Source organism: Perna viridis, chromosome 5 (genome assembly GCF_037379345.1).
Source record: "Perna viridis isolate PV_CMFRI_1.1 ecotype Kerala chromosome 5, ASM3737934v1, whole genome shotgun sequence".
Taxonomy (NCBI): domain Eukaryota; kingdom Metazoa; phylum Mollusca; class Bivalvia; order Mytilida; family Mytilidae; genus Perna; species Perna viridis.
This window is the reverse complement of record NC_142449.1, coordinates 37,227,282-37,244,911: the sequence shown is the minus strand read 5'-3', so window position 1 is coordinate 37,244,911 and position 17,630 is coordinate 37,227,282. Positions and strand designations below refer to the sequence as shown.

Genomic DNA, 17,630 nt, shown 5'->3' with positions numbered 1-17,630 from the left:
TAACAAAAGCAAATGAGCAACTCGGACTCCACTAAAAACTGGGAGCATGGATCTGGTGCACCGGTAGGGTAAGCGTCCACTGCTTTTCTAGAAACACCCGCCGAGTTGCTCATAAAAAGTCAAGTCTGAGGTAGATAAACGAGGAAAGGAAAACTACGACCCGTTGAATAAATCAGTTTTCATGGTGCAGATGGATACACCATAACGATCCACGAGTTCATGATGACGACCATAAAACTTCTGTAGTGATGACTTCAATCTTGCAGCAACATACGCCTGTTCCAGAAGTCTATTTTTTAGAGTTCTAGTGCGATACAAAAAGTCTGGGTAGTTTCGGCAAGCTCTGGCATAACGTATGAGTTGTGATATGAACACTTCATACGCAGGTGCTGCAGGGATGTTGCCACATGTGAGAGGAAAGTTGACAATTCTGAATGAAAAGTCATCACGTTTGTCGTAAAGTTTGGCCAATAGTTTTCCTTTACTATTATTAATTATTAATGGTATTAGGTTAACGTTGTTTGTGTGTTTATGCTTCAGCATTAGTACTTGTTGTATACACTATCATGTGTATACTTAGACAAAACAACACCAGGGATAACAAAAGGACAATACACAAACAAGAAATCGTACAAAACAAAAAAGGATACTTCTTGATCGTAACAGGTCAAGTCTAGGTGGAAGAAAAACAAATATATGAATTGTGCGTTTCAATCTAAATTTTAATATTTCCATGGGAAAAGTCTGTACCATTGAGAACTTTTGTGTTTTTTTCCCAACTTTCCAGTTTTTCCTTGATTTAGCCATTTGTTACATGTATATGGATTTGCCTGTTAATATTGACCAGACAATAGTTATATGAAATATGACGGGAGATGCTATTTTTGGGGACCTGGGTATTTGTGGAGTTCTTTTTTTCCGTTTGTGTCTTTTTTATTTTGATTTTTGTTGTAACATTTTTTCTTATTTTCTTCCCGATTTTTTAAGGTACACATTGCAAGTCCTTTCCTGTGCTGTCATGGACTGAGAAGATATGGAAAATCTTTGGAAAAATTGCAACTTTGTTCAACCGATTGTCAAATGGTTATAAAGCATTTTTTAATACTGGATGGACACTGGCTGTAAAAAGACTGTATCTAAATGCTTTTCAGCAATTAAAGAAAGATCTACAGAAATTGTATTTCTGCAAAAATTTCACAACCTTATAAGAATCAAACTTAACTTTCTTGCTCACTGTCATCCTTTTTTTCAAGGAATTTTGTAAATGTATATTAGTATATTGCATGAATTGAATTACACAGTATGCCTGAACTGCTTGATTATCTTTTACTGGGAGCAAAGCAGAAATGTGATTATTTGAATTTTTCTTACTGTCAATATATGTACGGTAAAGGGTTCCATGATAGTTGATACTTTGTTTTATTTCGCTTCATTGTTTCATTGATTAAAGAAGACGTTGTATTAATATTTTCTGACAAATCACCTTTTTAATACTCAAAGGCAATAGGCTTTTAGTATTGAAATTGACCTCTTTTATTAGAAGTTCAGGGAATATTAGTTTACAGATCTCATGCAAAAGATGAGATTTAGAGGATCCTGTCTTAAATTTTACATATCGGATTCGGAATCTTTATAAGGACAAAAAGGTTAAAAGTTATCTTAATCAGGAAAAAATTATTATTATCATTTAACTAGTCCCTTTTTAAAGAAATACATTGAAATCATATTTACATCAATGATTGAACTTTTCTTTATTCGAAAACCCATATTAACACTGACATAACCAATGGAAATTGATCCATTTTGTACTAACTATGATTACTTTCTTCAAATGTTATCTTCCGTTTGAACTTCTGACATAATATGACATTCACACATACATTTAATGTATTTTCTTCCTTCAATCAATAAAACGGTATAATAAGAGTTGCAGAGCATATTCATAATTTGGTTTTTGGGAAATTCAAATTGTAAGAAATTCAAAAGGAACAAAGACAGCATCGTGGTATAAGGACAGGTCTGCAGGTATTAATGCAGTCAAGGGAAATCAAACCAAAAAAGATGGAAATGATAAATCAGTTTCATTGAGATTCTTTGTGATATAAATATTTTATACCAGGAATGTAGATCACATTAGCGGCATTTCAAATAATAATAAATTCAAGCATGAACATGAAAAAATATTTGTTAGTGAAACGGATTTTAACCGCCATTTGCGGGTAGTATTCAGTGCGTATGGTGTTTGTCCGTCCGTTCTTCGTTAAAGTTATTAAATCAAATTACCTATCACAGACACCTTATATGTTAACAAAAGCTTTTTAGGCCCTCCATATTCTGGGATTCGATTTCAGACTAAAGCGACGTCAGCTTCTTGTTTGACGCTTTTGTTCATATTTTGACTGTATGATCACTGGTGGGATGGGATTTAGTGAACTTTTCTTTCATTTTTCGAGATAAATGAGAAATGAAATTTAATAAATTAAACATTATCGAAGTTGAATTATTGTTTAAAAATGGACATACTTTTGTGGTTATATGCTATTCACTGTGATTAAACACCAGAATAAGATTGATTAGCTTAAATAAGTGTTGTCAGTAAACCAGAGAAGTGAATCCAAAATAAGTTATTTAAATGTAGGTACTCCAAAAAATTGTATTACAATGTATAAGAATGTAAAAGATTTCATTACATTATACCTTTTGTAGTTAGTAAAAAACAATCATGTTGAAAGACCGTATTTATAAAAATATTATCAAGCTATATAGACAATAAAAAGTTCTGATGTACGACAGCATTATTTATTTCTATGTATTCGTTTAAATTTCTCCGGCAACTTCTCCAATATGTTGGTCATAAAAATGTCTCAGTAGTTGAAACTTTAATCAAGGTACTCAAATTAGTCACAAATAGAATAGAATCTTAATTTTTCCGAGGGGCTGATCCTAAGGTCTTAAAGTGTTATTAAATTTTCAAAACACGACACACCCATTAAAAAGTAAGAAAAAAAAGACGAGTGATGAAGCATAGCAATTACGTTAGTGCACAATTGTGCACAAAATTTGACAGAAAAAAAAACAAATTAAATGAAAATAAAACAGAAAACATGCACAAAGCAGGCTTAAACTGCTGTGCTTTATTCAACAATGGAATATTTACACAGCTGTCTCATATAATAGATTGTAATTGCCGATTATTAACCAAAATACATTTTGTTTCTATTCAGAGTGAAAATCTGCAAAATGCTTTTCCACGGTGTTGTGACTATATTTTGTAATTCTCCAAATCATAGTTTTAAAAATTTTAATTTTGAGTAAAGAAAACACCTTTTTCTTCAGATTAGTATGAAAATTCTGACATTTAATTGTTTGGTTTTTTATTGACTCTTCTAGTGGATATTGTATTTATGTTTTTATTTTGTTTGTAAAGTTGTGTTTTGTCATATTGGCCCAAAAATCTTGAAAAAATTCATGTGATTTCATTCCGCTTCGACGTAAAATCGATTCGTCATATCTTTACTATATAGATATATATATACCATAAATCAAGAGTACATTTTACTTAGAACATTGGCGCACTTTTAAAAAAAAATTCTATCTGAATTGTTTGTCATATTTTAATGTCTTTTGTCAGGTTTCCTTATCCGCTTTTGTCATACTTGTTCAATGAACTTGAAAATTTGTTAACATAATTTCACACCGTAGAAAAATCGGCTAAATATATAAGATCGATTCGTCATTCAATTTAAACTCCTAATCATATCGTAAGTCAAAGTTTTTTTTTCTATAACATAATTTTAAGAAACTTGGCTTATGTCTTTCGATTTTTTATATGAATGCGTTTTAATGTGTTAACATCTTTAATTAACTTTCCATGTCCGTTTTTGTCAAACTTGCTCAATGAACTTGAAAATTTGTGGGAATATTGGTTTTTCACTAGGTCTGCCAAATATAACATCGATTCATCACTCAATCAAATCTTCTAATCATGTCATGCCCCAGACTATTTTTCTATTACTAATATCAAGTAATATATAGCATATACTAGTTAATATTGCTCTTGTTAATAGCTTAATGTATGCATTAGTTTATCTTACACGGATGTTCAGTTCAATACAGACACATATACAATGTTCTTGTATTTAAAAATAATTGCTGTAAAGTTCTACCGAAAAAGTCATTTAAGTATCCTCCTCAAGCAAATGTGTTAAGAATTTAATTTCAATATCAAAACATTTGTTTTTCTGAAGTCTTACTTAACATGTTCATTTATGGAATAGGTATCTTGAAAACATTAAAGAAAAATATCGTTGCTAAACTAAACGTTCTGCACTTTTTAGAAGAGTCAGTAACTGATCATTATTAAATTATAGATTTCAAGTTCCAGCTAATGCTACGTCTTAGTATTTTGACCGCAAATTGAACTTGTTAACCATCATTTTACGTGTTTTAACTTTAATATTAACGGGTTGCAACTTTATGAAGTCACGCTAAGTCGTGATAAGAAAATGCAGGATCATGTCTTATTTACCAACCTTTTATTGAGAAAAAATAGTTTTTTATTCTACTAGTGAGAATGGATCACTTTTTGTCGAAAAAAGAGGATGAAACAGCTAAAGAGGAAATACGCATAGTCATGATATCTTCTTCTGGTGCTTTAGGTTAAAGACAAATTATTCTGAACAGTTTTGTAACTAATTAACAAGAAAAAAGAGGTTTTGAACTCTTGTTAACAACTGAAAATGTTATTATGAACACATGCAAATTTTTGCCGCATTTTAGTATCGCCTGCACCACAATGATAAATTGTTGCAAATTCGTTTTACAGACAAATTAACAATAAAAATTTAATCACGATGACGATAATCATGCAAAAAAAATCTGTAGGGAAACTTTCAGATTATCTTCAATTTTGAACAGACTGTGGTGTACCTTTTGCTATTTGTTCCTGCAATTTAATTAAGTTATTAGAAACCCTATACTTTTCGACACTTTGCTGAACACTTGATTTTATCTGAATACTTTTGGTAGCCTACCAGAGTCTTATTTTCAGAATCCCTACATCATCATGTTTTTTTTTCTGGTTGATGGATGTTTTTGTAACGCTTTCGTCCATATATTTGGCAAGGTAAGTAAACATACATTTCCTTGGTTTGAATGTGTAAGGGTATTTGGCTATGAATATGACGCAAAAAATATTAACTTTGTTGTAATGATATAACAAAATTATTCAAAACGAAGTAAAATGAACACAAATTAGGAAAAAAAATGTTTTGTGTGTATAATTCAACGTAAGGAAACCACAATGGTTTAACAGTTATACACCATTTGACAAAAACTGCTGTGAATTGTAAATTTCGTGTTTTTCAGGAAATATTTACATTGAGAAAACTGAGTCCACATCCAAAAACATATTTTATTGTTTCAGAAATGATAAACTATGCACAAATGATTGTTTTGACTTAATACAAAGCTGTTTCTTGTGTGTGGACACAATTTCCTGCGAGAAATATGACCAGAAAGTGACAAAGAGCACAAATGAACAGAATACTTTAATTATGGTGAACTTCAATCAATTCTTTTGTCCTTTTAATGGAAAAATTATAAAATGGTCAAAATTTCTTGTTTCAAATTGATTCAAGTCTTACAATTAACTATTAGCACTTTTAGCATAGTCATGATACACTCTTGTCAGGTATGGATCGATCTCTTTGATCATACTTAAGGTTAGCAATAACCATGCAGGTTAAGGAAGATCTATGGACGAATCTGCATTATTGCAGGTTTACTTTATGAATGTGGGTGAACTCTAACAATAAAATTTACAATTGCTTGTTTCTATAATAATTTGTTCTAATTTTAGTCAACATTTTTTCATTACGTTCTGATTAACAACGCGTGTCTTTAAAAGTTATTCTGTAGAACGCATGTTTCTTACCTCTTGTAAAGGAAAGATTCTAACATTTGTTGTGTTTCAAGGTCGTTTATAGTTGCAAGGAAACCACCTTTTTGTCGACAATCGTATTGGCTTTCATTCCATGTCAGAGGATTTCTTACAATTTCGAACCAGAATTGGTTGGCTTCGATCCAAGTTGAGCTGCATTGGGTACTTGAGTTCTTGGATACAGTTTGCCACGTGGCATAAAATCCTGACCATGACCTTAGTTCGTTAGTAACAAAGCGTATTCCTATTACACCGGATTCGGACCGGAAATTTAAAGAATTGCCAGTTCCTTTCCATTGACCACATATTCGTTTAACTTCGTCTCCTATGTACATTTCTATATAATCAAGATTGCATAGGTCTCCTCGTAAAAACTTATTTTCAAAAGATTCAGTGTGAAAGGATTCGAAAATAACTTCTATAACAGCATTTGTTTCGGAAACATCTATTGTATAAAAACAATCAAGGTTGTTTGAATAAAATTTTGGGAAGTTGTCGCTGAAAAACGACCCTGAAGAATTTGTAAATGTTTTATTTGAGCATGGAATATGACTGTCGAATTCTATCCAGTACCCTTTACCCTCATTGAAAAAATTAGACGTAAATACTACTTCAACAGTTGAATAAGACGACATAAAAACTAATTCGTTCTCCTTAAAGTCGGACAATTTACCGCAATATGACTCTTTAACGTTGCCAGAAAAGATCTTCAAACCGTCACTTGAGCATGTCCTGTTTATGTTGCTTCGGATATCAATATCTTTAATGGTCATTTGAATACGATATTCTGGTGGCAATTCTATACTAATTATACAATACATCCGTGGGAAATAAGTTCCTGGATAGCCTATGCTAGTAATACTTCCGCTATGAGATGTCAATGTTTTGTTGCATTCTGAAATAAATGAAGAAATAAATGATTAAAGTTTCATTGCGTGCAACAATACACTCAGGTAACCCATTTTCTATCTTAAGGGAAATCGCAACAAACGAAGACATGTTTATGGCATACAGGCATCATTTTAAAAAAAAAATCAAACTTACAGTTTATTATGTCGTTTAGTCATGGGACAAATCTATACAATATCTTTGAATGATTTTTACCGTTGTGGATCTAGAACTATGTCAGTGACTAACCACTATCAATAGCATACTTCTGATCTGAAGCATCCCGACTCGTGTTGACCTTACAAAATGACAATTGTACTTTTCTCATACCATTTTCACTAACTCTATTTATAGAACCTCTTCTTATTTTTTAATCATACGAAAACTTTTCCCCTTTTCTCACCTTGCCATTCTTATCTTTCAAATTTGAGAAAATTGTTTCTAGCATCATTTGGTCTTATCGATTATTTTCTTTAACAAACACCTTGAATGTGTGACATTTGCATTAACATGTTCTTCTAGAAGTGCAATTAAACTATCTACAGCTATTTACTTGACGTTAACCTGATTTTCGTCTTCGCACCAAACATTCTGCCTGAAGTAACTTATTTCTCAAGTCCCATTTTAAATCTTAACTAATGAAAAAACTGTGTTTTAATTAATATAGTGAAATACAGAATTGTCATACTAAATTGATTTTGTTGTTGGTTTATGTTCACCTTTTTGGACTCTCTTTAAATTGAAAACAAAATACGAATGTATTATGTTTGTATTATAATTATGCAAATAAATTATTATCTTTTTTAAATATATATTTAGAAAATTCAAGAAGGCTCTTTTCCTTATACTTATTTTCGTGAATACGTTTATTTTATTTTATTATTATTATTTTTTTTTTTGCCATTCAATTTCGTTACTATTAATTTTCGCCAGAAACACTCTGTTTGACATATTTTTTTTTAATAATGAAGGGACGTTCTTTAAGCAATGGTTTCCAGTACCTTATAAATGCATTCTATTCTTTAATCTTTTAGTGACAATCATAAATAAGTTTCAAAAAAACAAGTATCTTTTAATAATTTCCACGGGAGAACAAAGTGCCAACTAAAAAGCGCATACAGAAAACCGAATAGCACCAATCCCACTAAACACCTTGGTGAATTCAGATGAAGTTTAACAAAATAGCCTTAAATAGACGACATTCACATTTCTTCGGTTCCGGAAAAGTTCTTTAATTACAACGAGGTCAACTGGGGTTAACAGGCGTGAAATCGAGGAGCAGAAATTTGATTCCATTACTACAATATTTTTACATGATACAAATATGATAGAAACATTTCAGATATTTCTGTGTTCGTAGACATATTTCTATATACCTATTACTGTTCTTGCTGTCCAAGATGCTCATTTGCTTTTGTTGCTTTGTGTGTATGGTTTTAGTTATTTTTTGTTCTTTGATGTGTATGTCTGTTTGGTCTTTGTCACTGGATTGCATTCTTTTGATTACCGCTATAACCTTGGTTTTCTTGATTACTCCTTCAAATCCGATAACCCTTCTTTGTCTAGTATAAAACCATAAACCAGTTTCCAACAGATTCGACGTCAAAAGCGAATGTGAAAGTCGTCCTTACACAGTTCACTATGTTCTGAACGCAAAACTGAAAGGATGGCAATAGGATTTATTACGTTGTTATCTTTTGAAAATATTTCTTCAGCCATTCGACAATCAGAATGTTACAAAATTTCTTTTTTTTTTTGGTTAATGAAATTGGAACTAAATCCAACTGTAAAGTGTTCGTTCTAATTGTCACAACATGGAAGCTTCCAAAACTTACCATCTGTTTCAAAAGAAAAGTAAATAAGTTTAAATCCACTTCGTCCTAGTTTGTTGTCAGTTGTGAAATTGACCGTCAGTGTACTGTTTTCGGAATGATAATGAAGGTTATTTAAAGCCTCGTTTTCTATAGCACCACAAAGTATATATGTCTGTTCTGATATCACAGTAACGGAATCAAAGCAGGTTCCTCTGTAGGAAGGCTCCAAGTAGAAAGACTGAAACTAAAAAGTTTTTTTTATCTCTTAAATAATACAATGAATCTCATTAGATTAATGCCATGTTTATCAATTAATTTCATTGACTTTCTTTTGATAAGATATTTAATTACATCAACCCTCGACCCATTTCAAAACTCGATCAAATCAGAGCTCTCGGGGCTTAATACAGAAGTATCAAGTTGATACATGGACGCATATGGGAAATGCACTGTAATAATCTATATTTTTTAAACCATACATTAAAGAGTAATCAAGGGAACCAAGGTTATAGCGGTAATTAAAAGAATGTAATCCATGGACAAAGACCAAACATGGAAAACAGACATACACAACAAAGAACATAAAGTAACTAAAATCATACATACAAAGTAACAAAAGTAAATGAGCAACTCGGACTCCACTAAAAACTGGGAGCATGGATCTGGTGCACCGGTAGGGTAAGCGTCCACTGCTTTTCTAGAAACACCCGCCGAGTAGCTCATAAAAAGTCAAGTCTGGGGTAGACAAACGAGGAAAGGAAAACTATGACCCGTTGAATAAATCAGTTTTCATAGTGCTGATAACGATCCACGAGTTCATGATGACGACCATAAAACTTCTGTAGTGATGACTTCAATCTTGCAGCAACATAACCCTGTTCCAGAAGCCTATTTGTTAGAGTTCTAGCGCGATACAAAAAGTCTGGGTAGTTTCGGCAAGCTCTGGCATCACGTATGAGTTGTGATATGAACACTCCATACGCAGGAGCCGAAGGGATGTTGCCACCGATGAAAGGAAAGTTGACAATTCTGAATGAAAAGTCATCACGTTTGTCGTAAAGTTTGGTCAATAGTTTTCCTTTACCATCGATTTCTAAGTGTAGGTCAAGATATGAGGCTGACTTCACAGTGTCTGCAGTATCCTTTATATCAAGTTCTTTTGGGTAGATGCGATGTATCAAATCCCCGAAATTAGGATTGTTTAAAGATAATACGTCGAAACCATACATGAACTATCATTTTGTATTTTTGTAATATTTGAATATGAATTAAAATATTGAATCTGTATGTACAATCTTAGAAAAATATTTAACACATCTATAAACCAGGTCTTTCATGGGTTTTAATACCAAAGTTACAAGACAGAATATATTATAATTACAATATGCGCTTAAAAATAAATTGTTAAGTTGATCATGTTAGTATCAGTCTTCTTTAATATCAGACAGGAAATTATACATGCGTGCCAAAACCCCATCAATTTCAGTTGTTTTTTTTTATTCAGAAACAGTTACAATCCACATAACCAGTCTTAGATTGTGTAATTTTTAGTCAAAAAATATGTAAACTGTATATGGAAGTATTGTCCTTTTTGTTTTATTTTGTTTTATTCTCCAAAATACTATAGTACTATTGCGTAAGGTTTTTCATATTGGCTCAGTTATTGGTCCGAGGCTAGACATATGGGACTGAGGCAAATATGGAAAACTTTACGCAATTATACATTTATTGACTGACTAGTCCAATACGCTAGGCCTGTATGGATTTTAACCAGTCTAATATGAACGTATTGGACGGGTAAAAGCCATATTTGACGGCCAAAATCCGTATTGGTACACTTTGTATTTAGTATTGTATTGGCAGTTTTGATCATATTTAGACCAATATTCAATAGTCAATAAAGATCTGTATACCCACCGAAAGAATTATATGTACATAAAAATATTGTGTATACAGACAGAAAACAGCATCGTTTGTTCGGTTGGCTTTTATTCACCATGTGTCTACCAATCGCATTGTCTTAATATTGAAGGGATTGGTACTTAAGTACATTCATATCACATAAATGACTCTGACTTTAAAGTATCTAGTAAAGCAATGGATGACGGATATTTTCCTATAAGCAAACGTGACCAGAGTCAAGATTTTATACAATGAGGCATATAAATTGATTTTCTCTAGAAATTAAAAGCAATAACGGTAAAATGATGTCTGAAGGGACGTTTTGTGACAAGAGTAGTTCCTTAATGACAACAGTTGATTCAATGCTAATTAACCTGGCTTGAAAGAACCTCACAAAACACATACGTCATACTCAATACAGACACACAGACATACAGACAGTGCTGTGACATATTTTTAAGATTTACTTTTCACAGTGTATATAACTATCACAGTTCTTAACAAGCAAAATATTCAATACAGCAAATTGCAGCAAAATATGTTATTTTTATCACTGTGGTTTCCTAATCAATCGTGGGATATATTATATCATCATGTGGGACAACGAAATCAAGAATTTCAACGATAATTCTTTCCGCGGATGAAAGACAACCCACACAGAGAGACGTTACATCTCGGCATCGGCCGCGTGTCAATTTGATAGAAGCAAAACGAGCGGTCGAATTCTGTCATCTAATAATTGTTTTATTAATCGGCAATTCAGTTGTTTATTTCAGATTATATATATAACCCGCAAGTTTATCTTAGTTACATAATGTCAGTTTTAACCATAAAATGGTATGCCCGACTATTTTATTCTGTCCACAACTAAAATATTACGTTAATTTTGTCTTAGACAAATTCTTTATTTTTCTTTGTTGTGTATGTCTGTTTTCCATGTCTGGTCTTTGTCCCTGGATTACATTCTTTTGATTACCGCTATAACCTTGGTTCCCTTGATTACTCTTTGACATTTACGTTCAATATAGACCACCTAGCAATGGCGCCATAATTTTTTGTTCGAAAGAATTTCGACCTCAGTAATTTTACACCGTATCCTGTCTCAATCGTCAGTGTCGTGAAACAAATGTCTGCAAAAAAATCATGTTTCTTTTGAATATAAAGCAAAAAAGGCTTTGTTTTGGTGATAACTTTACCGGAAATTCGTATAAATTGTCAATTTTTTTAAAAATTTTAGTGACACTCAAACCACGAAATCAATGAACTCATAGAATTCCTCTCCCCTACCCATATAAACTTATACTAACGAAATAAAACAAACCACAGAAACTTATTTCGTCAAGATATAAGACATTTTAAAAATATTACAATCAAAGCGGGACGAAATGTAAAAGCAAAAATTGTTTGCAAACAAATAGAGACTTTAACGTAGAAAATAGTGATGCCAAAAAAAATAATTCAAAAATTCTTTTCTAATTCAAGACACAAATAGTGAATTACTAAATGATCTCTGCGCGATGAATTTTCTTAATTCACATGTGAAATAAAAACAGTAATTTATTTTAGACGTTCATTTAATTTAACGTCACTGATGATTTCGAATATCAATCCGCCAATCATAGAATTTTACATTTAATTGTAAATAGAAGAAAAAAATAAAGATAAAAATCTGTTTAATTGATATTATATTCTATTAGTGATCAAAATATAGATAATCACGCAAAGATCTATTAAAGATTTAAAATTTTGTGTTCTTTGGTATGTGTTAACATAGTTTTTTTATCCACTTTATCCGATTAATTGTTCTAGTAGTTTTCCAAACGGAACATTCGAAAAAGTAACTTTGCAAAATAAGTACATTTCGATTTAGTCCATTACGAACAAGGAACAACTATCAATGTACAAACTTGAATAAGCGTGTGTCTGTGTTTAATCTAATTGTTTATCACGGATTGTTTTTCACAATTTCCACATTATTTAATATGTTTCCATCATGATACTTTCTTGAAATGAATTATTTCACCCTGATGGGAATATTGTTGACAGAACCTTACTGTGACTTGTGTCTGCATTATCATCGCGCCAGACTATTGCCGGATTATACTCTCTTGCAATATGACGGATGCCGCTGGCGGAGCAGGACATGCTTACCCTTCAGAAGCACCTGATGTCACTCCCGCTTTTTTTTTTTTTTTTTGGTGGGAGTTAATATTGCTAGGGCTTTAGTTTTTTGTGTGACGTCTTGTTTTCTACAGTTTTCATGTGTAATTCATTTATTGGACTCGCTACATTGTGCATGTAGACCATCTTTGTTTTCCATATTCACTTTTAGGCTATGTTTTGGGGATTTTGACGTTTTTTTAACTATACCAATGCTGACGCTTCGGTATTTTTGCCGATATTTTAACAGCAAGTAATATTCCCTAAGTAAAAATGAAATGGTAAAGGTAAAAAAAATAAATTGAGATGATAGACTAATACCTGTACATAAATAGATGATGTCGTTGTAGAAAAAATAATGTATGAAATGCTGAAATTATCTGGATACACCGCAGGGAATCCTGGACTCTCTATATATCCATAGGTGTCGGCTGAATAATATACTCGTCGTCCTGGCGAGAAAGAGTAATCAAAGGAACCAAGGTTATAGCGGTAATCAAAAGAATGTAATCCAGGGACAAAGACCAAACATGAAAAACAGACATACACAACAAAGAACATAAAGTAACTAAAATCATACATACAAAGTAACAAAAGTAAATGAGCAACTCGGACTCCACTAAAAACTGGGAGCATGGACCAGGTGCACCGATAGGGTAAGCGTCCTCTGCTTTTCTAGAAACACCCGCCGAGTTGCTCATAAAAAGTCAAGTTCGGGGTAGACAAACGAGGAAAGGTGAACTATGACCCGTTGAATAAATCAGTTTTCATGGTGCTGATGTATACATCATAACGATCTACGAGTTCATGATGACGACCATAAAACGTCTGTAGTGATGACTTCAATAAGAAGGATTAAGTTATTACTTTGTATTTGATTGATCAGGAAGATGATTTTTGTGGAAAACAGACTTATAAAACACACACGCAAACTAAAATACAGTTATATTTACCTTGGTCGGACCCACAAAAATATATATCTACCAAATGCAGTATTTACCGAAAAAAAAAGACCTTTTGACGGTACAATGCAACTGCAAATAGTGACTTTCATATAATATAAAACTACTACTAGTATTTGATGTTATTTTATCAGATTCTTTGAACGATAAGATGGCCTTTGCATTATGTTGCAGTAATGAACTAATGTCTTGTAGATGTACATGTAAACCTATGCAGCGCAAAACTTCAGCGGGTGTAACCTGAATAATATATGAGCTTCGGAGAATATAGAATATCACCCCAAGTGAAAAGAATCGCCACAATAAAAATAATAATCGCGGTTTGTATATATATAATTCATTTATCGGAATTCTACTTCCCTCTTTGTCATCTTATTTGAAGCGGTACGAATACTTTCAAAATCGAATTAAAATTCAAATTGACACGATGAAGTAACTGAAAAGAATTCGATGCAATAGGAAAATCAATTCACATTTCAAGAAGATAAAAATTAGTAATAACTGTAATAAATGGAATACCTGTTACTCTGCATACTCTTGTTGAAATGAAATAGATAATTAATTCGTTTGTTTCAACGTAGGCACTGAAATAAATGTAAAACAAAAATTAACTGTTTATAGACACGTCTATGCATTAGTAATAAGGTATGAAATCATCATTATCCAATTATATCCGACAACTACAGTTTTTTTTACTTAAGGCTTTGAAAAGTTTAACAGTAAATCTCAACAATATACCTACGAGATAATAACTTTTCATTCAGAATTAACATATTCATTTTATATAGTTCACGACTTCAGATTAAAACGAGGAGTTTATTTCTCGAGGAGTACCATAATGGTCGTGCTTTATGATGTCTGCCCGGGGCAATTATCGTCAAATAAATCAATAATCCCGTAATACTTCATAAACGATCTTCCTAAATAAGCATATTTTGAGGTCAAGAAAATTTTGGAAAAAATATGAACAGTGTTTAACATGTGAGCATAATTACTGCATTACTGCAATTAAATAGTATATACGTGTTTTTCTCTATTTACTTGTAATACATGACAAATACACGAAATTGAAATGATAAATATAGTCAGGTACGTGTTATTCTCACAAGCATCACTCAATGATTTTTTAAATACTACAAAAGCGAAAAATTCGTCATGTTTCTCAAAGATGTTAGAACTGTCAAATTACTACCATACATCGTGTACTAAGTTACAGACCTAGATTAATCCTACGAGGAGGAATGACCCGGGCAGCGAAAGCTATAATTCATATAGCCTAGCTAACCGAATGGTCTAAGGCGCCGGATTTGTGGAGGCGGGGTTGCCATAGACATCACAGCGGTACGAGTTCGAGTCCCGTGGAGAGAACGACAAAAAAGTTGCTTCGCAAATTTGACAGTTCTAACATCGTAGGGAATTTTTCAGACCCTTCTATGCTTACGTTATCTTCCCTGTATCAATTTGATCCGATGGAGCAGTGTTGCGAATGGAGTCGCCACAAACAGAGACTTATATACATAATTGTATTCTTTGTGAGTACTTGTGTCATTTTCAGCGGAAAATTTTCAAGCTTACTTGTAATTCAATAAAATTAGTTATAAATGTATTATTATATAGATAGCAGTGTTTTATCGAATGTTCCCATTGTAATGAATTTCGATAATTCGCATTATTATCATGAACTCTTGGATCGTTATGGTGTATCCATCAGCACAATGAAAACTGATTTATTCAACGGGCCATAGTTTTCCTTCCCTCGTTTGTCTGCCCCGGACTTGACTTTTTATGAGCAACTCGGCGGGTGTTTCTAGAAAAGCAGAGGACGCTTACCCTACCGGTACACCTGGTCCATGTTCCCAGTTTTTAGTGGAGTCCGAGTTGCTCATTTACTTTTGTTACTTTGTATGTATGATTTTAGTTACTTTGTGTTCTTTGTTGTGTGTGTCTGTTTTCCATGTCTGGTCTTTGTCCCTGGATAGCGCTCTTTTGATTACCGCTATAACCTTTGTTCCCTTGATTACTCTTTCGCACTGTGAAAAAAATCGGTAATTTTTCAATCTCTGATTTTCTCACGGCAAAACGTCACCACTTTGATATCAATCCGCCAATCACGGAATTTTTAATTTATATTGAAAATATCGATAAATTATGAAGAACATGTACATAATAAATAAGATAATCAATTGGTTATCGTGAATTATCATGATATGACCACTCGTGCAAGAACGCTTGAGGATTTAAGTAGGCGTTCTTCGACACTCGTGATAATTTTTTGTTATTCACTCTTTCCGGTTATCTATCCTATTATTCTATGTCAGTGTCATAACGTTGATCATACCTTATACGGAAACATTTTTTAAAATTACGTGGTGTCCACTTTACTTCGGAAGGATCACTACAATGCAACTCAGGATGGCTTGTAAAATTGGAGAGTAGAATACCCGTCTGTTGGTCCACTGTCGTTCTGTCGTGACTACCTGTCGTCTGCAAATCATCTCCTTGAATGGTAATGGTGGACCCCAAAACCTCTAATCCAGGTGTTGTCTGCTGAATGATAACTTAAAAGAAAATGGACAAAAATAAATGGTTCAACCTTATATTTTTCTAAGAAACGTACACAAACATTTTTACAACTTAGCGAAGGAAAATCAATTAAAGAAATCCTTATAGAAGTGTAAGCTGTCGCATACCAGGTTATTTCGTATAACCTGTTCATAAAATAGAATTTAGAAAGTATAATTTCATAAGGTAAGTCACGGGCTGATCACAAAAATGAGTAAAAACAAATCAATGTAACATATAAACAATAAAAATGTTGGTCGGTATATCGTAAAAAATAGTCGATATTAACAAGAATTTATTATGCATAAATTTAAGTTTGCCTGTCTTTCAAGTTGAACATCTATGGGCATGCATATTACGTAAGAAGAGAAATTAAACGCACAATAGTGTGTCCTATAGGTTAACATATACGATGGATTCATGATGGCCACAGTAGAACTATTTAAGGTTTTATTTTTAGTATTAATAATAATGTGTAAAAATAAACATATTTTGCCATCTATAAAGATGTTCCTGGTGAGGAACATGTTCGGTATCCATTTTAGTACATTTTGGTTATTTCGTTTATTTCATCTTAATTTGATTTTTGAAAGTATTTTTTTGTGTTGTTTTAACTAATCACATCTTCTAAATTAAGATGCTGTTCCGTTTAGAAGATTGGATGGTACTCTCTTGTTTTTGTGGTCTGCAAATTTGTACTGCAATAGTATTTATGTCAATGTCATTCCACCGTTTTTAACCTCACAATCTTTTGATAAAAAAAAACGCAACATCATATCAAAACGGAAAATTAATACTTAAGATCTTTGTTATTGTATTGAAATTCAGTTCACTTTATTGGTGGATAAATACATTTTATATCAAATTTAACATTTAATGAAGTAATTCATGTGTAAATTACCCTTGACATTATTTGCCTGACCTATAATTATAAAAAAATATATTTTGATGATCGTGGTATTACTTCCAACTGTAAAGACCATATATTTCATGTAAGATTTATATCACACATCAAATAATGTAGATAAATCTTACTTTCTACCTACTTTTCTATTTTCACCGATCTGTTTAATGCTTTGCGTTTATAAACTTCAAATACGGCTTAATATTATTACCGATTTTTTTTTGTTTCGTGTATCAGGGTTGAGGAACCATATTATTTGTATACTTTATATAGTTACATAATTATGTTAAAAACAAAGTGGTTCAAACATTGTTTTCAATGAAAACGTTACTGTAAATGGATTAAACATGACAGTGGCATTTGTTGTGTCCTTCGCTTGGCTGTTTACAGGGTAGTTAACATTGTTTCATGTCTGAGATCCATGTATCTATGGTGTAAGAACAACTAAAACATTGTTAGTATTTTTATATGCTACTTCAATATAATGTTATTTTTTA

General features: G+C 32.3%; 1 protein-coding gene across 1 annotated transcript in view; it reads right to left on the bottom strand.

Moving 5' to 3' along the window:
- LOC148617317 (uncharacterized) overlaps window positions 1-17,630 on the bottom strand; it is a 64,542-nt gene that overhangs the window by 26,952 nt on the left and 19,960 nt on the right. Inside the window, exons 3-7 of the mRNA XM_088584934.1 lie at window positions 16,006-16,225; window positions 14,187-14,251; window positions 13,027-13,157; window positions 8,665-8,887; window positions 5,936-6,836 (exon numbers count right to left, since the gene is read on the bottom strand). Of these exons, the coding sequence (XP_088441060.1) occupies window positions 5,936-6,836; window positions 8,665-8,887; window positions 13,027-13,157; window positions 14,187-14,251; window positions 16,006-16,225 (1,540 nt within the window). The remainder of the gene's footprint in view (window positions 1-5,935; window positions 6,837-8,664; window positions 8,888-13,026; window positions 13,158-14,186; window positions 14,252-16,005; window positions 16,226-17,630) is intronic.